This window comes from Anomalospiza imberbis, chromosome 3 (assembly GCF_031753505.1).
Source record: "Anomalospiza imberbis isolate Cuckoo-Finch-1a 21T00152 chromosome 3, ASM3175350v1, whole genome shotgun sequence".
Taxonomy (NCBI): domain Eukaryota; kingdom Metazoa; phylum Chordata; class Aves; order Passeriformes; family Viduidae; genus Anomalospiza; species Anomalospiza imberbis.
Window position 1 is genome coordinate 80,899,517 of NC_089683.1, and position 23,293 is coordinate 80,922,809.

At 41.4% G+C, this 23,293-nt stretch overlaps 1 protein-coding gene across 1 annotated transcript; it reads left to right on the top strand.

Annotated features, from left to right (window-relative positions):
* Positions 1-1,564: 1,564 nt before the first annotated feature.
* LOC137471231 (protein ELYS-like) lies at positions 1,565-23,032 on the top strand. The gene is made up of 27 exons (XM_068185367.1): positions 1,565-1,661; positions 1,762-1,888; positions 3,061-3,314; positions 4,798-4,978; positions 5,734-5,941; positions 7,086-7,202; positions 7,875-7,959; positions 9,408-9,558; positions 11,162-11,294; positions 11,381-11,562; positions 12,012-12,073; positions 12,899-13,027; positions 14,932-15,022; positions 15,109-15,198; positions 15,380-15,520; positions 16,295-16,399; positions 16,522-16,615; positions 16,914-17,037; positions 17,146-17,202; positions 18,218-18,364; positions 19,100-19,287; positions 19,462-19,606; positions 19,704-19,835; positions 20,370-20,517; positions 20,603-20,750; positions 21,252-21,447; positions 22,868-23,032. Exons 2-27 carry the CDS (start codon positions 1,768-1,770, stop codon positions 22,895-22,897), a joined length of 3,459 nt encoding a protein of 1,152 aa, XP_068041468.1. The 5' UTR covers positions 1,565-1,661; positions 1,762-1,767; the 3' UTR covers positions 22,898-23,032.
* The last annotated feature ends 261 nt before the right edge of the window (positions 23,033-23,293 follow it).

A 23,293-nucleotide genomic window follows, 5' to 3' on the forward strand; every position in this document is an offset into this window, starting at 1 on the left:
AGTGTTACGTAGTGTTACCTACATTTCCTGTCCTCCTGGAGCTGAACACCAAAATGTAGCACATGCTCTCACACAGAATCACAGAACAAACTTGAGTTGGAAGGGAACCACAAAGATCACAGAAGTCCAACTCCTGTCCCTAAACACACCGCGTGCCTGAGAGCATAATGCAAACATTTCTCGAGCTCTGTCAGGCTGGTGCTGAGACCATTTCCCCGGGGAGCTGTTCCAGTGCCCAACCACCCTCTGGGTGAAGAACCTTTTCCTAATATCCAGCATAAACTTCCCCGGACACAACCGCAGGCTATTCTCTCAGGTCCTGTCACTGGGCACCGCAGAGAACAGATCAGGGCCTGCCCCTCCTCTTCCTCTCACAAGGAAGGTGAGACTGCAGAGGGATCTCCCCCCAGTCTCCTCCAGGCTGAGCAGACCAAGAAAGCCCAGCCACTCCTCATACGGCTTCCCCCCTAGGCCCATCCTCCTTGCCCTCCTCTGGACGCGCTCCCGGAGTTTAGCGCCGTCCTGCAGGGCGCGGCGAGGGACGGGCTCGCGGTGCGCGGCCGCCGGCAGCACGAGCGCTGCGCGGGGCAGGCCGTGCCCGGGCCGGACGGCAGCGCGGCGGCTGTGCCGGGGCCGTGCCGCCTGACAGCCGCGCATTGCCTGACTGGCCGCCCTGGGAATTAAGGTGTCGGACATAGTTTTGGAGAAGCACTGGTGACAGGCCTTTCCTGGTGTGACGCTGGTTTGCTGGTGTGGTGGAGAGAATAGGATCCTTAAATTGACAGGAGAGAGCCACCAAACACCAGGCCCTGTTGCTGGGGTCGCAGGCGTTTCTGCAGTTGATCTTGTCAGGTTGCTGGTTGTAAGAACCTGTCGGAGAATTAAATGTTCCAAATCCACCTGCATCCGGCCTTGGGCAACCTGCTGTAGGTGGAGGCTTGAGCAGCAGGGCAGTTGGACAGGATGACTGCCAGTGGTTGCAGAAGGCCATTCTAGCATTCCTTTGTAAAGCCAAGATTCTAGAACTTGTGCTGGGGGGACAACAGTGAAATGCCTCAGTGCTGCGTTCCGTACTGAGCCCCTTGGCACCTATGTCTGTCCAGGTAAAGGAAGCAATGTAGAGGCAAGCACTGACTCAGCACACACTTTAGGAACTTTTGCTTGCTTAACCATGTTAGACAGGCTGCAACACTTGAATGAACCAGAGTCGTGTCAGACAAGAGCCACGGCAGATAGCTGGGTAAATTTGCCCTAATGTCCAATTCTGATCTGTGCGGGTTTTCTCACTTAAAGGAAAATCAAACCTTTGGTCTGCATCTAATACAGAATCTTAGCTGTTGGGGGCTAAGTGGGATAAAGTGGGGATAGAGTGCTGAAATCCTTTCTACTTCTTACCTTCTGCTGTAGGTTTATGCTTCCTGGCAAGCACAAACTTTTTAAAATACGATTTTTCTGAGATCAAATCTTGTTAACCTGTGTGAGTAGACTTGAACTTGGTGTGCTGTTCTCTTCCCTGCTATTTATCTTGTTCATCCCTCTGTGTCCCTTTTTGTTGATCTCATAGGCATCAGAAAAGCTCACGATTCTCCTTTTGCTCTGATGTGAGATGAAAAACTGTCCTAAGTGCCATTTTTTTTGAGCAAAAAAGAGCTACAAATGATGTATGGGAGATTTGTCGCTGTACACTGATGAAGCTTGGGTCAGTCTCAAAGATATTTTTGGCTGACATGAGTCTCTTTGCCTTTTTTTCTTTATTTCCAGTGAAGAATGCGAGACCTAACGGCTCAGGTAACGAGCAGTCTGCTGCAGTTTCCAGAGGTGACTGTTGAGGCACTTGGGGAAGATGAGATCACCCTAGACTCTGCGCTGTGTGGGAAGTTTTCTGGAGGTGAGCATTTTCCTTTCAATTTGGATTTGGTATGAAGTTGTTATTGCCTGAAGCACAGGGTCATAGCATCAGGTTGGTTCTGTTAAGTAAAATGCATCAGGTTCTGATAGTGCTAACAGGATATTTTAACAATCAGAAGCACTGAAAGTGGAACAGCCTGCTAGAATCATGTGCTACTTAAATAATACAGCTGGCCATGCCCTCCTCAGTTTTGAATGAAACAGAAGGCAGTTTTCAAGGAAGAAAGAGTGTTGTTTTGGGATGTATTCTTTTTACCAGCTCAAGTTCTACGTCCATCCTAGCATCCCATGCAGAAATAGTTACAGAGACACAATATGCTCCTTTTTCTTCTCTAGTCTCAATAAAAAGTGGAAAGAGGGACAGTTCTGTTAAGCGCTGCCCGTGTATTTCCAAGGTATTTAATAGGATGCAGATGAGGAGCCAGTGAGTGTTGCTGACAACAGCTAAGCAGATGAAGCAGTTGACTTTCTAGGTGATCTGAAGGTAGAGCTGGATGCCTGTCTGGATGTCTGGGCTTCTGTTAAGACCAGGTAGAATCTTATCTTATCTATCTGTCTGTACTTGCAGTAATGGAGCTCATCCTTCCTTTGAGCTTGAAGTTCTTCAGAAAGGAGCAAGTGTTAAAGTCTTGAGTGAAACAACACTTGTTAAATTCTGTCTGGGATCAGCACATGTAAAAGTTGGAAAGAAGCATGCAGTGCCCATTTTAAGATAATTTCCTGTCCAAATCCCTGCCCAGAGTAGTCATGTGTCAAGCAAAAGTCTTGACTGGAAATGAATTGGTTTAGATGGGCTGTATTTGAAGTATGCTTTGAGACTTGTATTCCTGTACATATTTAGGTGTTTTTTAGCAAAGCCAGGCCAAGTATGGTGTACAGACTAGAGCTCAGTCTATTGTAATCTTTATCCCAAACAGTCAATGTTCTTGAGTGCAGGAATGACAAGTACAAATGCAAGAGAATGGGGTTATTAATTTTGAGAAGTACCGGTTGAGGATTGCAGTGGATGGTTTAAAATAATTGTCCAGGTGTAGGCAGGTTGGCCTTCCTCCCTTAGGTGCATTTGAGGGAAAGGCCCAGTGGCAGTGCCATTGGTGTTGTTTCAGTTCTTCTGCTGGGCATTTGTTGAGTGGTGTTGCTTTTGCCCTGCAGGCAGGAGTGGCCTGGCGTGGCTGGCGTGTGGCCCTCAGCTGGAGGTGGTGAACTCAGTGACCGGAGAGCGGCTCTCTGCGTATCGCTTCAGCGGAGTGAACGAGCAGCCTCCCACCGTTCGCGTGGTGAAGGAGTTTTCTTGGCAGAAGAGGACTGGACTCCTGGTTGGGTTGGAGGAAGCAGAGGGAAGTGTTCTCTGTCTGTATGACCTTGGGATCTCAAGAGTGGTTAAAGCAGTGGTTCTTCCAGGAAGGGTATGTATCTTTTTGGGGAAATGAAGATTTTGTGTTGTTTGGTGCTGCATAATCTTGTTTCAGGAGAAGCTTTGGAACATGTCTTTGAAGGTTGTATGTTTTCTGAATTGTATTAACATATTGTCAGTTCAGAGTACCCAGCCAAGAGAGCCTTTTTCTCAACACCCCTTTCTGCATTTTTGTCATTTTTGTTTTAAGGCTTTAAGGAGCACCCTATTTCCAGTATTATTTTCCATGTGGGTTTATAATGATTGCATGTTGCACAACTGCTGCATGGTATTTTCCCAGATTTTCCTGGTTTGATTGAGGCAGAAGGGCAGCATTCAGATTCAGTGAGAAAACTTCTCTTTGTTCTTCCTCAGAATGAGTTGCCAGTATACTAGGAGAACAGGAAAAAGCAGTGCATAGCATAGTGGAAAAATGTCGTTACAGGAGCTTCTACATGGAACATTGTTAGAAGACTCTATGCAGAGCTAGTAATGATTCATTTGAATCCAGCTGTACAATGAAAAAATATCTTAAAAATTTAGAAGCAGCAACCCTTGAACCTTGCCTAATTGTGTAGCAAGATGTGTTCTGTATTTCCTCATCACAGTCACTAAGATTCAAAGCACGAGAATTTGAATAATCAAAATATTTTTTGTTAGTCCTCTGAGCAGCAGTAAAGATGAAAAATTTAATTTGAATAATAGAAAGTCTGAAAGAAAATAAGATTACCTGAATTTACGAGAGGTAGCTGTAAGCTTAGATTTCTTGTGTTCAAGGTAAAAGGTGGATGGTATAGCAGGTGGCCAGGCAGTGCAGTCATAGGCAAGTGCTTGGTACGACACAGAAGAAAACCTCAGGGGGCCTATAAGTTTGGATATTTTCCCACACTTCTGGGTGTAAAAAAGCTACATAAAAGGATAGACTAACTTGTGATGCTCACTTCTTTATTTCAGACAAACCTTTGCCGTTGATGTAGAGCTGATGTCTGCTTTCATGATGCTGCATTTGTAAGAGGCTGGAAGATAGCCCCTATTCTAGTGCAGGAGCCCTGGTGTGCTTGTGTCTCTGCTAGAGCAGTCAGTATTGTCCTGGGTGTGGTGTGGGTGCTGAAGGGTCTGTTCACCTTGTGCTGAGGTCATGGGGAGTGCTTGGCCTATCAGGGAGCAGAGAGAGCTCCTGCCTCAGGCTGAGCAAGTTCTTGTTTGGTCTCTTGCTTTTGGTTTAGGCTGCCTTTTACAGTTTTCCTTACCACCTGTAAGAGTGCTGGTGTGCATTTAAAATTTTTGTTGGATACTACCAGTCAAAGTGAGGGCCAGTGTTGATTTTAGTAAGCCAGCACCCCCCTCCAATACTTTCTGGGATTGTTTCATTCCCACGGAAGTCTTATGAACCTGTATTTCGTTTCTGTTTCTTATGTGCTAATGCTGGCTTCCCTTCTGTGGATTGCTCTTGAGCCTGTCAAAGAGCTTTGATCTTAACCTGCAGTTCCCTGCAGGTGACTGCCTTCGAACCCATCAGCAATGACGGCGGAGCCAGCGTGAGCACGCGGCACCTGCATCAGAGTCTGCGATGGCTCTTTGGAGTGGCAGCGGTGGCCACAGATGTTGGCCATGTCCTTCTGGTGGACCTTTGTTTGGATGATTTATCTTGCAGTCAGAATGAAGTAGAAGCATCAGGTAAGCTGCAGTTGTTAAACATGAATTTAGAAGTAAGAAAACGTGTTTCTTTTCAAAACCCAGCTTGTATCCCAATGCAGAGCCCAGCACGTGCTGACTGACTACCGACATTGCCGACTGCTGACTGCAGGCAGCAGTTTGACGTGGTATGGTTCTGAACTGGTCAAAAATGGGAGTGGCTTAATACTCCTCCCGATGTTAAGAGGACCTCTTGCTGCCCACATCCCTTTGTCCCTGTGATTCTTGCCAGTGGGAGGTAGGAATTTTTCCATTTGAGTCAGTGCAGCTGTGGGATAGGAAGTTGTGTCAGAGGTACCAAATTCCTTGGGAGTGTTCTCCTGTTTCCATTAATGACTTGGGTCAGGCTTTAGGCTTGTGTTTTAAAATAAATCTGGCTTATCAAAAATCCTGCATTTGGGTGAATGAATCCTGCAATTTGTGTTTTCAGATTGCATACACTGTTTTGGGCGTTGTAAGAGTGGCTTCAGGAGTTCGTGTCCCTTCAAGTAGCTTCCTCATGAGGCCCAGTAAAGGAATTTGTCTACAGTGGTTGCATTTATACCCAGTTTTGAAATAGGAGTGAGAATACCTGTCCCAATGGAGAGTCCTTCTGTTCTCTGAATGGGTGCAGAAATGGGCATAGCAAGAAAAGGTGCTGCAAAAATTAGCTTATACACGTTGTATAATAACACGAGTTTAAAATGCAGCTGAAGTGGCATAATGCATTAATTTCTTGCCTGTTTTTATGTTTTTAGATCTAGAAGTTGTCACTCGAATTCCTGCTGAAGTTCCACAAAGAAGAGAAGCTGTGACCAGGGAAGGGAGGCATCTCTGTTTTCAATTACGAAGTCCTTCAGGCACAGCAGTATCAACCCTGTGCTACATAAGCAGAAGCAACCAGCTCGTTGTGGGTTTTTCTGATGGCTACTTGTCACTGGGGAACATGAAAACTTTGAAGAGGGAGTAAGTAGTCACTTCCACTTGATCACACTTGGAGGTGCAGGGGTCTCAATTTTTCTATTTCAGGAAATATATTAATTTCAAGAGCCCTTTTTCTGTGTGTGGGATGTTGGGTATAACCTTGGAGTGTTCAGAAATCCTCTTCTGAAGTGTCTATTAACTCATACATGGTTTAAGGGCAGCACCTTCTCTGCAGCGGACTGCAATTGATTTCTTACCGTGCCTGTGCACAGAGGTCTTGTGGAAAGTACTGGGTCATGTCAGGCAGTAAGGATTTGAGAGATCTGATTTTTTTAAGTCAGTTTGTTCTGTCCAGTCGTATTCAGTGAAACAAGGCAATGTGTATTTTTCCATGTCACAGATTTTAAAAATTATTTTTCAGAACCAGTTACTGCAATGAGGGCATGCACTGAAAGGCTTCAGTATATGAATAATGTGATTTTGCTGATTATATTTTTTTAAGGGGCCAGGATGATACTTGTGAGACATGATAATTCAATAGCTGATCTATGTCTGAAATCATAGTCTTTCCTACATTTCAGCTTTGATGCAAGTAAGGGACTGACCCATTCCAAAGCATTGATGTACATGAACCAATTTTTCCTTGGCAGCCTTGGAGATGAGAATAATAAGCATGTAAATTTATAAACAACTGTAAAATTAAGAAATTATTTTAAATCTGCTGAAGAGCAGTGGTACTTTAAATACGTGGTGGATTTCAGATAGGGGTTTACTTTAGCAAATCTGCAGTTACCATAATTACTGATGCATAAATAGATAGTGGAGGCATAATCAGGTGTCAGGAAAAGGTTGTGAAGGTACAACTAAGGTTCAGAAGTCAGAAAGAAAAAGTTTGTTTCAATGTCCAAATAAAGAAATGAGAAGCTCCTTGTGTTTGGTGTTGTTTTAAATGCGTTCAGATTTACTGCATTTTAAGTTCAATATTGAAGTAGGCTTCAACAGTAGGACTAGAGTTTTCCCTAGCAGCTGAACTAATAATTTCTGTTCCTCCTCCTCGGGCAGAGAAGGACATAAATAGAGATTTTTGGTTTGATGGACAGAAATCTCCTCACCTTGACTGCTGCATAAAAGGTACTTGCTTGACTCAATTATTTGTTTTTTTTTACTTTTTTTTTCAAACCTGTAGGCACTACACTCAGCTTGGAGGAGGAAGGATTCCTGTCTGTGCTCTTACTTCTCAAGAGCCTGAGAGTGATCTTCAAAATTGTTGCTACTTATGGGCTGTTCAGTCTACACAACAAAGGTGAATAAAAATTACAATAAGCAACTGAATTAGATTTTTTAAAAAATATTTGTTCACATAGAGTTGTCCCTAAAAGAGGACGATGTGACAGTATTGCTGGTTGCTTCGTGAGAGCTTCAGAATTCTTTGGAGTCCTTGTGTGCTAGTTCAGCTTCTCTGGCAGAAAAGGAGCAGTGTTCAGCAAACAAATCAATGGTTTCCAGCTGGGATAAGGAATAAGTCAGAGTGTAGAAGGGTGCACTGCATGCAAGAGAGGGCCTGGAACTTAGATGGGAAAGGGACAAACATACCTCTCTCTCTCTCAGCATCAACAAGCTACTTAGTCAGCCCAGCTGTTCATAGAGTGGCAGTCTTCTTGAGCTTGACTTCAAAGCAGTTTTCATGGAGAATGCTTTACTGTGAAAAGCTATTTTCGACAATTTTAGGTCCATACTGCATATTAAAGCTTTCCAATGGTATGGTTAGCATTTGCCCCTGAAGTTGTTTGTGTCAAAATTTCCTCCTTTATGTTTTACTGGCTAAGTGTGACCAATTATCATGTTTTGGGAAGTAGTGTTTTTCTTTTCAGCAAGAGCATGCTCTCAAGTTAGTTTCAGCCTAGATCTAATAAAATGATAATGAGGATTGTAAAGCAGCTTTGTAATCAAATCTTCTCATTTATACCTTTTTCAGTGAAGGGAATGCTGTATATTTACATCTGTTGCAGTTAGCCTTTGGTGACAGGAAATGTCTGGCATCAGCACAAGTCATGTATGAGGTAAGACAGCCTGTATGTGAGAGATGAAAAGATAAAGTTTCCCTGAGTATCAGTTAAGTTGGCTCTTTATATATGAATGAAAGCTGAAATTTCTAGTCGTTAAAATGAATGCCTGATGAGTTTATGGAATTGTAGTACTTTATCTTATGGAACTGTCCTTTGGTATGGTGGACATCTTGTTCAGATCCTCATCTTTTATTAAAATTGATTTTATCTTTAGTCATTTTATAAGATGAGATTCTTTGCTTAGGCTTCATGTTGGTTTTTCAAAGAGATGGTTTTGATTTTCCTTAACTATGGTGCATGTGTATCTGTTATTTCCAAATTTGCTGATTAAAATAGACTAGAATGTGCATGTTTCAGGACAAATGTTACTATTTTTTCTTTTCAGTAATGAAAAACCTTTTAATCTATTCATTTATTTTAGACACCTTTGATATTTATTTATAGCATTTCCTGGAACCATTAAGAGAAAGCTTGTCTCTTCTCAGATTAGATTAATTAAATGTATAGAATGAGAATGTGTTGTTTCATGCCAGTTTATTTTAAATCTCTGAAAGTTTTGGAAACTCAGTTTTTGTTTGGAAGTAGTTTTTCTGGGTTTTTTAAGTTTGGTGTTTTGTTGGGCTTTTTTATTGTAGAGCTGCTATTTGTCCACAATACACACACATTCACATGTTGTATGGTAGACAGGTTAGATGAAAGTTGTACTGAGAAGACAGTATTTCACTTAATGCTTCCTTAGAAAATGGTGGTGGCAGAGGTTCAGGGCCATCCTTTCTGTATATTTATTTCTGTGTGTCTCAAAGCAGTTTGCTTGCTCTGTAGTAATTTGGGATCTTAAACACATTGTCCATATTCATCCTATGTCCTCTCCATAAGGAATTAAGGGATATTTCCCTGATAAGAGCTCATGTGGTTTGAAAGAAGGTTTAAAATCTCTAGGAAGTTCTCATTATTAATAGAGAGATGAGTGTTCCCTCCACTGATGTGCCTATCAATAATGTCTCCTGACAGACCTTTAGCTCCTGTAATGTCAGGTTCTGTAATCAAAACATGGAGCAAAGGCTTTGTGTGAAGATGTGTTGCATTGTTTTAGATGTCTCTTTGTAAGTATATGTTCAGGTTTGTAAAGGCACTTTGATGATGCAAGGGATTCTGCAACACATGTTTAGATCTAGACTAATGTTAGGGAAATGCTAAATTTTGAAAAGGTGCAAAAGCCTTTAGAGCCAAACTTGCCCATTATGACTTGACATTTAATTCTTGTGCATGTCAGATGTAGTTCCTATTGATGGGAAACATAGAGTGAAATAAGCATATTATATATATATATATATATATATATATATAATATATATATATATATAATATTTGCATTAATTCATACTTAGGTATATGTTGTTATTCAAAATTACCTTTCCTCTCTTTTTCATTTTTTCCCCCAGGGTTTTACATACTGTGTCAAACTCTTCAGTTTAGACCTCACTGGTGGAATCTTTCCCTTGAGAGGACAGACCAGCAATACTAAATTCCTCAACTGTCAGACCATAGAAAAATTTCACAACCATGCTGGCAGAGAGGATAGTGTTAATGAAGGTTTGTTCTGATGTCCCTGCTTGGTTATTCTGAACTACATGGTTTGGAAATCTAAGCAATGAAGGCTGTTCTATACCCAGTCTTAAAGTCTGAAATATTTGTCTAGCTGACCTTGTTGGGCTTATTAAAAAAATCTGTGTGCTTAAGTTATGTGAGACTTCTTACCCCTCTGACCATCATTCTTTCAGGGAAAAAGGAAGTTTTATTTTATGTTTGCTAGAGCAGCAAATGGGGTCGTCTGTATAAGGCTGGACAGTCAGTTTGTTCTGCCAGTTGTCTGTATTGAACAGTAAGAACATTCTAGTGCTTAGGAGCGTTACCTGAATTTTTTTCATCTTGCTCAAACATCTGGCTGCATCCAGTGTGCATCCACTGAATCTAGTGCCCCAGGGCTCAGAACTGGGGCCAGTCCTATGAAATATCTTCATCAATGATCTGAATGAGGGGATTGAGTGCACCCTCAGTAAGTTTGGGACAACAACATCTTGGATAGAATATTGATCTGCTGGAGGGTAGGAATGCTGTGCAGAGGAATTGATGGACTGAGGCCAATTGTAGGAGATTCAAACACCTCTTGCAATGCTACAGGCTTGGGGAAAAGTGGCTGGAAATGTACCTGGTGGAAAAGTACCAAGGGGACTTACATGACAGCTGGCTGAATACAAGCCACCCCACCACATTAAAAAACTCCAAATCCCCAAAATAACAACAAGAAGAAAAACCTTTTCTGTCTTGTTATTATCAAGTATGAGGCATGGTGAAATACCTGTTAGTTTTCTGATGATTTCTAATAAGATTTTATTCTGAATCTGCTCAAGTTATGTTCTTGGCACGCATGAGCTTCTGCTGGATGTGTGTTGAGGCTAGCAGTGAAGTTGTCTTCTCAGTTGTGAAGGTAATTGTTATACGCTAAGGCGGTTTCAGCAGCTGACAAAATTGAAATGACACAGAAGTTCACAATGAGATATAGCAAAGTGTGTGAGGATCCCTAGTGGTGAACTGAAGAGAGAACAGAGAAGCATTTTGCCAAACATACTGTCTTCTCTTGTTTCTTGCTCTATTAGAGTAAATGCTATTCACATACTTTTTTTTACTCCTAGAGAATGCATTCTCCCCAGTGAACACAAAACATTCCAACAGAGGGAACTGGAAGAGAACATAAGGAATGTTTTATGTTAAAATTTTAATTCTTATGTCCTGTTTGTATTTTTAAGTATTATATTAATTATTTAGTCTGATAATTTAATTCTTTTACTTTGACTCTTTAAACTTCCTGTTTAGTCACATAGTGAAATCAATCATGCTAGCTGAGGATACAACAGTGTAAGATAAATACAAGTATGCTTTCTAAAAATAGCAATCTGTGAGTTCCTAGTGTATTTTCCACCAAATTATTCCTCCAGCATGCAAAATTTATGATTTTGTTTAAAACAAATAAAATTTGAATAAGAAAAAGAGGAAGTATGACCGAAGCCTATTGTAGAGATGGTTGCTATTTCATAATTTTTTTATCATTCCTAGTAAAGTGTTGTGTTTCATGAGTGAAATAACAGCAAATATCTCATATTTTCTACAACAAGAAACAATGTCTTGTCTTTGACAGTAATCTCTCCTGACACCAGTGTATCGATCTTCAGTTGGCAAGTGAATACCTATGGTCAGGGAAAACCATCGACTTATTTGGGTGTGTTTGACATCAATCGCTGGTATCATGCTCAAATGCCAGACTCGTTGAGGTAGGTTTCAATTGAGTGGTTTCAATATCCCTACAAAAGGTTAATTTGAAAATTGCTGCTGAGCTTATGCACTTGTTCTCTTTAAGGCCAGAAGAATTCCTTCATGATTGCCCCTATTTTGCACTGTGGTCACTGGATCCTGTAATAAGCATGACTTCTCCAAACCTCATTTTGGATATTCTGGTACACGAGCGTAGTCTGAGTCGGGGGGTTCCTCCTTCTTATCCACCACCTGAACAGTTTTTTAATCCAAGCACCTATAATTTTGGTAGGTATTTCACTGCTTTTCATTTGAATAGTGACAAGCTTCAGTGGAGGTCAAATGCCACTTTAGTGGTTCTCTTTCTTGTTCATTGTTTGTCACACAAAAACCAAACCAAAAAAGGGCCCGCAAACCTGATTGCCTTGTCCTGACAAGGTACTTAGTCTTGTGAAACGTATCTGACAGGCTGCTGAGTTTTGGGTTTTGGGGCTTCTGTAACATAGCCTGGGAAGGGGTGACGGTCACAAAATGAAATGCCTTTGATCTGAGGCACCTGGATAGCACTCGAGCTTAAGTTTCTACAGACAAAGAGTAAGTAGGTTTTATGAGAAGTGTGTAAGTGATATGAAGGAGGAAAGGGGTGCTGGAGGTTTGTCTTGGCAGACAGCACTATTTAAAAAGCATAGAGTGGAGATAAGGTAACAAGGTCTGTCAAATGTTCCTTGTTTCTGCAGATGTGACGTGCTTGCTCAGCTCGGGAGTTGTTCACATGACTTGCACCGGCTTCCAGAAGGAGGTGACTTTTTAATTGTATTGGGAGTGTCAAGAGATGAACCTTTTCTAACTTCTCTTGTGCAGTAGTGCTTTGAGTGTCAGAGACCACTTGATGCTGACACTGCCCATGCACATGCATAGCTGCAGTCATATCCTGCCATGCCAGTTTTGTGCAAATGGCACTGTTTTAGGGAGGCATGAGCAGGGGTTGAATGGCTAGAAAGGAATTGCAGCATTGCTGTAGTAGGAAGGACAAGTGTAGTGGAAGTTGGGGAAGGTGTTTACTTCTTTGTATAGTGTGGAGTTGGGGTTTTGATCCCTGATGAACTTGAGAAAGGAGGACGGCATGGAGAAAGGGAAAAGTGATTTAACTGTTTAAGAAGAAATGCAGTTTTTTCTCTCGGCCTTGGCCAAATGATAATTTCTGAGCCACTGCGCAGCTTTTGACAAACCCTTTCAAATTAAGTTCCAGCTCACTCAATGTATCATCTTTTTCACAAATGAGCATAGAGACTTTCAAAGAGTGATTTGTTGTTGTATTAATTTTAACTTCTGCAGAACGTAATTTGTGTCAATGTTCAGGGGAAAGCAAGGCCTGTGTATTGACAGAGAGGCTGGAAAATACTTTCTTGCCTTCAGCATTGCAAGGGTTTCTTCTTATATAGGATGTTTTTGTAGAAACTCGAACTGTTAGTGTGCTGCTGTCTTTGACTCTACGTAGCAATGCTTACCAAAATGGCTAACCTAAAGCCTGCTGCTACTAATGCAGCTTTCTGACAGTCTGAGTGACCCAGGACCTTAGTGACTGAATGCTGTCTTAACCTGTGTGTTTTGATTGATGTTTCAGACCCTGAAGTTTTTGAAGAAATCTGGTCCTTTAATAAGTGAAGCCATTCGTGACAGCTACACTCGGTGTCTTGTAGCTGGCTTGCTGTCTCCAAGACTGGTGGATGTCCAGCCATCCAGTCTGAGTCAGGTGAGTGTATGCTGGGGAATCCAGGGGGAAATACATCCATCTTGTCTGAAGAGGCTGTAAGACCATGGATTTTGATTGCAAGCTGCTCTGGGAGGCAGGTTTTGACTTATAGATAGCAGAAGTAATAATATTCTTAGATCCAGTCTTCTGATTGTGAGCTGCCCTGAGAGGTTTGTCTTTAGTGACGCGTCTGTAAATTCCATGCCCCAGGTCCACATGCGGAAGCATTCAGTCAGTGCTGGGCATGTGCATCAGAAAACAGCTTTCCCTGGGAACAGCCTTCATCCTCTTCATGCCCTCAGAGTCTCAGAGCCTTGGGTGCAGTGCAGTAGGTGGCCCCGATGGTGCGTCCCTCCAGTGTGCACTATTGCAAACACCAGCTTGCTGCGCTAGACATTATTTCCTTCCTAGGAAGTGCTGACCAGTTACAATGGTCTGCTGTACCTGACAATTGCATCACCACTTCCTCTCATTTTCCCTTCATCAGTAGGTTTTTCTGCACCCTCTCAAAACTGATCTGTACCTCTGTAGCCTTTGCCTTGTGCTGTGTTAGCTCGATTTCCTCCTCTTAGACTGCCCTCTTGCTGCAGCACCTGCATCACCTGTATCTCTCAACACTGCTACATTCTGTCTGTCAGCACAGTGGCTTCACACCCTCTCTCACGGATTTTCCGTTTTCGGTGCAGCAAACTTTGTTTCTCATCTGAAGAGTTCCATGAAAGGAGGAGTCTTTGTGATGAGCAGCCCATCTTTCTGCAGGCAGGGTCAAAGCTGAAGGGTTGGATGGTCATCATGGAGTGGAGCAGCAAGCAGTAGGAAGGGGAGAGCAGTCTTCCCCCTGCCTTCATCTTCCTGTCTGTGGGATTCTTCACCGGACTGTGGAAATGTGTCAGGAAAAATAACACTTCTGCATAATGTGGTAGCTAAAACAAATTTGGCAAGCAGACCCAGCCCATAGAGTGCTTATTTTGCAAGCCTGTAGGCTTTTACATTCTGGTTAGATTTACTGATGTCAACTCTGGTGTGAAATTACTTGAGAAAGCGAGAAATTTTATGATGACCTTTGATGAATTGTGCCTATATTGTTCAGACACTGCATTAAGCATGGATTGCTATTGAATACTAGAAAGAAAAAAAATTCAGAATTAGGGTCAAGTGGCTTGGAATTTTGTTTGGTTCCCTAAGTAGTATTTGGCATGTTTCCTTCTCTGAACTGCATTTTCAGAAAATGATGGAAATATGTCTTCTAATAGGTAGAAATTGCTCTTGAATGTCATGATTTTACTTAGAATGCAAACTTTTAAAATGGGTTTTAAAAAAACTAGAGGAAAGAAAAAAAGAAAAATTCTATGCAGGATGATCATTTCACCTGAAATAAATGTCTGAGCTTGAATAAGCTCAGGCATATTTCCCATGTGTGTGCATGCCTGTGCATTATCCTTCTCAAGGACTGCCATGGCATTAGAATACAGTAATTGAACAGGCTGAAATTCCAGCCTGTTAGAACTGAAATGTTTCACTTCTTTATGGTACTTTAACAAATTGTAACTTAATGTTTTGGCTGTCAGAGCTGCTTCATGTCTTGCCAGTCTCAGAAGCTGCTTGGCCTCAGCTTCACTGTTTCCATGCAAACACAGTGGTGTTTGCTCTGTCCCCTTCACGTGTTCCTGCCTGCAGTCCAGCCTGTGGCTGGAATTAAGAAAGAATCAAGAATATGGGATTAGTTGCATTTGCAATGTCAGAATTGGTATCCAGTTAGAAATAAACACTTGTGTCGATGGCTCAGGTAGTGTCTGATTCAGAGCTACTGTATGGGTCACCGACAGAAACTCCAGTGTTTATCAAGGTAAGCCTTAGAGGAAAAGTATGTGAGGTTGTGATTTGCTTTTGTCTGTTCTGTTCAGGAGGAGCAGTTAGAAGCAGTGTTGTCAGCTGCTGTGCAGACAGGATCTTTAGAACTTCTGACAGGATGCATTAAACACTGGACTTCTGAAGGTAATGCTGCTTCCATTGTTTTTATGTTGTGTCTGTTTGGGTTAGAACTTGTGGCTTCATGTCCTTTTTGTTTTCTGTTTTTAAAGAGCAGCCAAGTTCTGCTGTAAATTTACGGTTTGTTCTTGAGTGGACGTGGAACAAAGTGATCTGTACAAAAGATGAACTGGACCAAATATGTGAGTAGTGGTTTTTGAAACCTCGAGTCATTCTTTGTAAAGGATCTTCTTCAGTAATCTGCCAGTGTATGCTGCTGGTTTTTAAGAGGTTCTTTGAGTCTCCTGTGGTTGTTTAAGTGTTTAAGTTTGGAAGCGTGCAGTTGCTCTGCCGAGTGGTGATTTAATATTTCTCCTTGCCAAGGTGTTCCGCTGTTTGACGGCTCCTGCAACTTCATTGACCCACAGACATTACAGTCCCTTCAGCACTGCCAGCTGCTTCTGAGCAACCTCAGCACAGTCCTGAACTGTTTTCTAACAGAAGCCCGAGAGCTTACTGAGAAAGGTTGGTGAAAGCACTGCTAGGCCTTAGGTCTGATTGTTCAGATTTGAAAGGATGCTTGGGTTGTAACTGTGGAGACAGGAGCTGTTGTTGTTTTGGATGGTGGGGAGAGAGTCAGGTTGAGCTGCTGGGAGGAGAGGCTTAAATCTGAGCAGTTGGGACTTTGATTTAAGCCACTTTGAGTTCAGGGAAGCAGCTTGTTGTGGAGTTCATGAGGCTGGGTATGGGAGGCTACACTGATTCAGCACTGAGCTGAGTAAGAACCTGGGTGGCAATTGCAGCAGCTGAGTGTGGTAATGCTGAGAAGTGTTCATAATTGTTAGCTGGCAATTGATAGTTGTGTGCAGATTGCTGGGAAATAGAAAGGAAACCAAAGTGAGTAACTTGTAAAGCAATTTCGTTGAGTTTTCTGGCTTCTGATTTTATAAATTGTTGTTGGCATGTTGAGGGAAATAGAGGACTATAATGTCTTTCAGTAAAGTAAAACTCTCTGCTACATGGAAAACAAACGTTGTCTTCCTGAGTATATCTAATAGTTTAGGCTTTATTTTTCAATTTTAATCTTTGGTGATTCTGTTTCTTTGTGGTGATTGGGGTTTTTTTTGGCGAGGGGGGAATGGTGGTTTTTTTCCTTCAAATTCATAAGTGATCCAGAGGGACAGCTACAAAGACAGGTTTCTCCTGTGTTTGTTCATACTTTTCTATTTGTTCTGCAACGGGAGTTCTGTCAAATGAAAGGAATTGCAATACTCAAATCTTGTTTTGCCTTTTTTTCAGGTTTTACAGATTTGACAAACAAGCAGATGGTAACCAGCCTCATTTCTTTGTATACACAAGTGGTGATCTGGTTCTGTCGATCCAGTCTCCTTCCTGAGGGTTTAGGTAAGCAGAACCTGTAGTACCAAAACACTTGAGGTTGTGTGGTTTCTGTCTGTCTAGTCCAAAGTTTTAGTCGAAAAATGTGGTCTTACTTCTTTAACTTGCTCTTACTTTTTCACCTGTAGATGATCACATGCCTTTGTCCAGACCTTTCTACAATTACCCTCTGATTCAGAGCTACTATACGGGTCACCGACAGAAACTCGAGCGTTTGTCAAGGTAAGACTCAGAGGAATTCTCTAGAAAGCTGACACTGTTAGACTTGTGAGAGTGGTTATTTTTGCAGTTAAAACCCTTTGTCTGCACTCCTTGGCATTACACATAACAGAGCAAGAAAGCAAACCTGGAACCTAGAAGGTCATTGCAACTCTTCTCTTGGGTTTGTGCTTCCGACTCCTTAATTAATAAGTTCATTGTGAGCTAAGGACCATCTTTCCTCTGACTCCGAAATCTGTGACGCTGAGAGGCTGGAATGAGTGTTTTGCACTGTGCAAGCCCTTGCTCCCTTTTGTTGCAGAGGCAAATGGGATTCTGATTGCTTGATGATTGATGGAATGGTTTCCCAGCTGGGAGAAGAAGTGGAGAAGTTGTGGCAGAGGGATGAAGGCGGCACTGGGAAATACCCACCTGTTAGTTTACATGTGAGTGTTCTGTTCACTGAAAACCCCAGGAGCAGCAGCAGCAGTTCCCTAAAGCCAATGATTGTGAAAGACAGGAGCATTAGAAAACCTTTTCATCTTTCATTTCAGGCACTGCTGGATCTCTATTTGCTAGAAAGCATTGAAGAAAGTGACAAACATGCAATTGTATCCTTTCCAGATTCTGTTATTTCTCCTTCCTTAATAAGAACATAAATGTTCTTAGGTGTTTGTCACCTATGCGTTTGTGCAAATTCTTTTCTGATACAAGAAAGCAGGTTCCCTAAAATATTATTCTTTAGGACACCCCTATATGTAGCATTTGACTACGTGTTAGTATGGTGCCTTAAAACGTACTGTTCAGAGCAAAAGGGTGGAGCGACAGTGGTATTCCAGTTGCTGATTTTTGCCAAAATCACTTGTTTCCCAGCCTAGCTAACAGTGTTTGGGGTTTTTTTTTGTTTTGTTTTGTTTATTTTTTTTTGTGTAAATGTTGCATGCACACAGAATATTCATTGGGCGAAAGCCTAATATTTAAGCTGCTGGAACATGCAGAATTACCTTTTCTTGTTTGTTAGCTAAACCGAGAGTGGAGCCTGGAGAGCAAAGGGGTTAAAAATGGTTGTATTCCCAAGCTGCCTTTCTCAGACATGTCCCGAACATGGGATGTCAGAGAGGGAAGATGTCACTTTCAGTGTGGGATCCACATGCAGTTTTAAACACAGTTTCAGTCAGTAAGTGCTAAGTTGCATTGTATGGGCACCATAATTTGTGTTGGTTTTGTGAAGACAGGAAATGAGGAAAACAAAACAGCTGTAGCACTTCTTTTGTTTAATTAAGCACTGGATGTTGAAGCGTGTTGAGTGTCCAACTGGTAGCTTCACTGACAGAAGCAGAAGCCTGGGTTTGTAACAGCAGTATATAAATACCCAATATCTGCCTTTCTGTTTGCCTTACAGAAATCCACAAGTGTTTCTTTCTGGAAGTATATTCAGAATGCAGTTTTGTGATTAGGACCTGACTATTAATATAATGGGTTTTAATAGCTTAAAATGGCGAGATCAATACCTTGGGATGTTCTGCTTTCTACTATTTTCATATTCTTATTTCATTGTTTTGCTAAATGTAATGTGATACATGTTTTTGTCTTAGCGATTTATTCACCTTAATTCGCTACTCTCAGACAATTTACTTGCTGCTGGATATTATGCATTCCTTTCCAAATAAAACAGAAACTTCAATTGACTCCTTTCCAACTGCCTTTGCTATCCCTTGGGGTCTTGTTAAACTGATTCAGGGGTTTTGGCTTCTAGATCACAATGATTATGAAGTAAGTACGAAACAGTTGTGTTAGACACACATTGCACTGCAGAGCTGTAATCAATACAATTATTTTTAAAATTGGTACTTGGTTATAAGGAGCTATTGAAGCATTAGAATCTTTTTTGTAACATTGCTCTGACATCTTCAGCAACAAGTCATGATTTGAAATTTTGCTTTAACTACTTTGACAGGAAATTGATTAAAATAAAGGAGTAGTCAAATAATGCTTAATATTTGAATTTTCAAAGCCATCTGTGGTTAGGTTTTCAGCAGACTTGGTTGAACACTGTTTCTAGAAGAGTGTTTTGGGTACTTGAAGCATGGAAACTGTGATGATAACAGGATCATTTGAGACAGAAGACTGCAGGAGTGACATTTCAACCTAATAGCTGTTCTTCCTGATACTAAATGTTTTTCTTGTCACTTTGTCAATACAACCAATTTTTTTATAGCATAAGTTAAAGTAATGTATTTATTAAAAGTGATGCCTGTACACAGGGTTTTTGTGAACTTAGAAAAATCTGAATTGCTACTCTTAACACATTCACTTTGTTCTGGGTGGCTGATTTTTTTTCCCCTGCAAATACTGAAGAATTTTACTGATATGCCCTGGATCAGGTATTTTGTTATTTAGACATCTAAGTTCCTCTAACCCAAGTCCAGCCTTGCTGCAGAAAGTTTTGACTGTTTGTCGCATGGGTATGTGTATTTGTGGTAATGAAGCTGCTCTCAACTTGTCCAGAATTCCCTGGCCCTGCTCTTCCATCCAGCTACGATCAAGACTGTGTCATGGCAACACATGAGGATAATTCAGTCCCTCATGTGCCAGGGAGAGCACAGGCGAGCCCTCAGGTACATGCAGATGATGAAGCCGTTGATGTCCAGCAGCAGTGAAGTGCGGCTGTTCCTCACCGTGTTGTTGTCCAATAGGTAAGGAAATCTCCCATTGTTTTGGCATTCAGATACGGGGAAGCGTGGAGAAGTGATGACACAAATGGGGCTCCCTTCCATTTCCTCTGAGCTTTGAATGAATACCATCACTGTGGGGCATCTTTTTGGCTTCAGTGTTCCCATTCCTTTCCATGTGCAAAACCTTAACTGCAGGTGCATGGTGGAGGCTTGGGGTCTGTTGCAGCAACACACCACGAAGTTAAACATAGAAGAGCTGCTAAAGCACATGTATGAAATCTGTCAGGAGATGGGGCTCATGGAGGATTTGCTGAAGCTGCCCTTCACAGACACAGAAAAAGTGAGTTTGGAGAAGAAACAAAAAATTCTTAATTGTCTCTTTGGCAAGAGAAGAGGCAGAATCATAATCAAAGTTTGAAACGTGTTATTTCTCACAGGAGTGTTTGGAGAAGTTTTTACAGACCAAATCTGGTATTCAAAATCATGAATTCCTCTTAGTCCACCATCTGCAGCGTGCCAACTACATCCCAGCCCTCCAGCTGAATCAGTCCATGAAGGCCAACGTGACGGTAAGGGTAGCAGTCCTGCTGTGAGAAATTATGAATTAAAACTTACAGACCATGGTTGACTCCAGTTAAAAGAGTTTGTTTGCATCTGAGGAATAAATGTGTATCTTGTCTTTTCATTCAGTTCCTCAGATCCCTCTGTTACGTATGGTTATGTTATGGAAGTTGTTTGTGTTACTTATTTCTGTGGAATGAAGAGTATGTTGTATGTCACGTCTTGTATCTGGCTTTTACCTGAGAGCAGTCTGGATGCTCCACTGGTAAAATTTGCCTTACGGGTTTTAGTGGTGAGTTTTGGAGTTGCTTGGGGTTTTTACGGTTTTGATTTTTTAAACTAGTCTTCCTTGCACTTATCCAAAACTACCAGGTGAAATTGGTGTGTGCTCCTGGGTGGAACTTAGACCTTGCTGTGGCTCTCTGCAGTGGATTTGTCTGTAGAGCAAATTTAGGCCTAGGTTAGAAAGAGCAGAGAAGAGTTCTGTGCAATGAACTTCAGGTGAATTGTTAACTTCTTGCTTTACGCATTTCCTTTGTCAGAATGGTCGTGATCCTCGCTTGAGAGAGAGAGCAGTAGCCAGAAATTCTCTATTAGACCAATATGGCAAGATCCTCCCCACAGTTCAAAGGAAGCTGGCAGTAGAGAGAGCCAAGCTGTACCGTTTGCCTTCATCAGTCTTAAGAGAAGGTAATTTTAGAGAAGGGAAATAGCATGTGCAGCTGGCCGTCACTTTGATTACCCAAGGCTGATACTTTTCTCTCTTGCTTTACAGTCCCAAGGCCAAAGCCATTATCAACAGCAACAAGGCAGGCTAATGCAGGAAATGTGCATGTAAGAGCAAGTTTAATCACTAAAGTACTGTCCAGATTTAAAGAAGCATGGCTAGGAAACAAGACAACCATTTTCTCAGAATATAAGAAGTAAGCAGCCTTTTCACAAAATTTAGCCTTGTTCTATGTGTTTGAGGGGAGACAGAAAAAGGAGGAGAGAAATCTGTTTGAATTATGTTAGTGTCTTGGTGGGAAGGTACATGTGAACACAGCTTTTTTTTTTGCACATAAAACATACGATGTTTGAGACACAATTCATCATAAGTAGTATTTGGAGAAAAATATTTTTCTGCTATGATAATCTTAGTTAGGCAAACACATGTATTTACATGATGAGAAATGTGCTTACAAAGTTTAAGACACCTGAAACTAAAGCTTTGACTACCACCAAGCTCTTGGTGTACAGACTTAGACAAACAAAAAGAAGTGCCTGTAACTTCCATGTGGGCCTAATATATCACCCCAGCACTGAGGGTTCACCTGTATTTCTTGTTCACTGAGTGTTCTTGTTGTCAGCATTTGAGACTATCACAACATGCTTTTTTTCATTTATTTACTGATGTTCCTGGTTTGAAATGTGTATTTTAACAGGTTGCTGGATTTGGTGGTTTGTCCTGTTCCTTCCTGCTCCATGGCTCAGGATGAGAGCTGGCAGTCCCCATGCAGAGCTTCTACTTCTTTTGTAGCATCCAGCCCCCTGAGATCAGATACACATCACTCCAGCTACCAAAGGAATCTGCCAAGAGCATCAGAGCTGAATGTACTGGAAACTCCTCTTGCGGTCAAGGTTTGTATTTTAAAAAGTCAGTAGCAACCAACCAAACCAGAAGCTTGTGAGTTTTGTTTAAAATGAAACCCCTGGGTTCAAATTGTGAGGTATTTTTATCATGCATGTAGTTATTGTATACACAGTCCTTTTCAAAGCAGTAAAATGGGAAGACGGAAAGTTTAGTTTTCAGTTAATTGAAGTGGTCACCTTGTCCCACAGCTTTGAGAAATACACTTGTTTTTATTGCATGGAACAAAGTTCAACCCAGACTTTGCAATCTATATTTAGCTGCCTAAAGATGAAATTTGTGGCTTAACCATGTCATTATTTAAGTGCCAAGTAGTTTTGTAAAGTTTGATGTGCATTTCTACAATCAAGAACTGTGCTTCAAACTCTTAATCCAGTCACATGCATGAGAACTAAGCAATGCCAGTGAGGTCAGTCTGTCAGATGCAGGGATGACTCTCTGCAGCAGTTTTGCTTGTCAGTTGTTTGTGTTAAACTGTATTTCCAGTCACTGCCATCAAACTGTTACCATACAAGGCAGTAATACCTGACATGGCCCCTTGGTTCTGATCTTTTTTCCTTTGCCTACCTGAATGAAATCATTGCCTTCTCCCTAAATTATAACCTTTTTCTTATTATGAAATATCATCTATACTACTGAACTAGCTTCATCCTTCTCCTTTCTAACTCTTTCAATACTGTAAAACATTTCTGAGCTGGGAAAACCTGAACACTGCTAAATGAAGATATGTAGGTATTTTTACCGCACTATCCCTTCATCTTGTGTGCAGATTGATTAATTAGTGCAGAAATAAGCTGTGGCTGTTGCTCTCTTGACTGGCATCTGGAATACAGTATTTGAAAATGCTGCCTTGTGGAATAATGGTTGTGTGCCTTTTAAAAGAGCAGCGTAGAAATTGCAAGAATTACTGGGATAGGAGAGAACATTGTATACAACAAGATGATACATTCTTGTTTCTTCAGGAAATCTGAAAAATAACCTTTCTGTTGTTATGACTGAAGCTTTAAGTGTTGGGGACCCAATTGTATTTTACCCTGTCAGAGGCAGAGTGGGTCACTCTGGCTGTGGAACGGTGCAGAGGGCACCGCAATGTAATGGTCACCGCTGGTTGTGTACACATCTTGTGCAGGAAAACTGCTCCTGGTCATGGGCAGTAGCAAATGGTTAGTTCTGAACAAAAATATCACAAACAGAGCATGTGAATTGTACACAGGAACGTCTCTGATCCCTGTGCCTCAAATACATAAACTCTTAGCTATAAGGTAGTACAGAGTGTGTACATAGGTTTCACATTCAGGGGTGAGTGGAAGGGAAGAGCAACTTTTCAGTGTCTTTAATTTCTTGTAGTTCAGTGTGAGATTAGACAGTTTGCTACTGAATAAAGTATTAACAGACATTTTTTAACTTTAGGTTATTGAAGACAGTGCAGTGACAGCATAAACATAAGAAGCAGCACCTAAAACCCCACCATATAATGAACTACATCCATAAAGCAATCTTCAACACAGCTATGATACTATAAAGCATCAATTTGTATGTGATTTGCCTTAGAATAATAAAGGTCAATGTGATGCAGCTGAGGGAGATAGAGACTTTTATGACCTTAAGTATCTCAGAGTAACTTTCATAGTTTTTACAAGTTCTACTGATACAACAAAAAAAGCCTCTACATGGAAACAAAATATAATGCATTCACAGTCCTGAAAATCATGAAGGCTACCTTTCAAATATTCCTGTGATTCAAGGCTTCCTTTGCCTACGAATACAAACCCAGAAATAAGACAGCAGGACAAGACACTCTCATAATTCTTAGGCTAACAGCAAAAAGCAGGCTCA

Bases quoted from the DNA above. Each gene is read 5' to 3' on its own strand.
- LOC137471231 (XM_068185367.1), top strand. From the start codon at position 1,768: ATGCGAGACCTAACGGCTCAGGTAACGAGCAGTCTGCTGCAGTTTCCA. The intron at 4,979-5,733 runs GTAAGCTGCAGT...TTATGTTTTTAG, and splicing joins GAATGAAGTAGAAGCATCAG to ATCTAGAAGTTGTCACTCGA. The intron at 15,199-15,379 runs GTGAGTAGTGGT...CTCCTTGCCAAG, and splicing joins AGATGAACTGGACCAAATAT to GTGTTCCGCTGTTTGACGGC.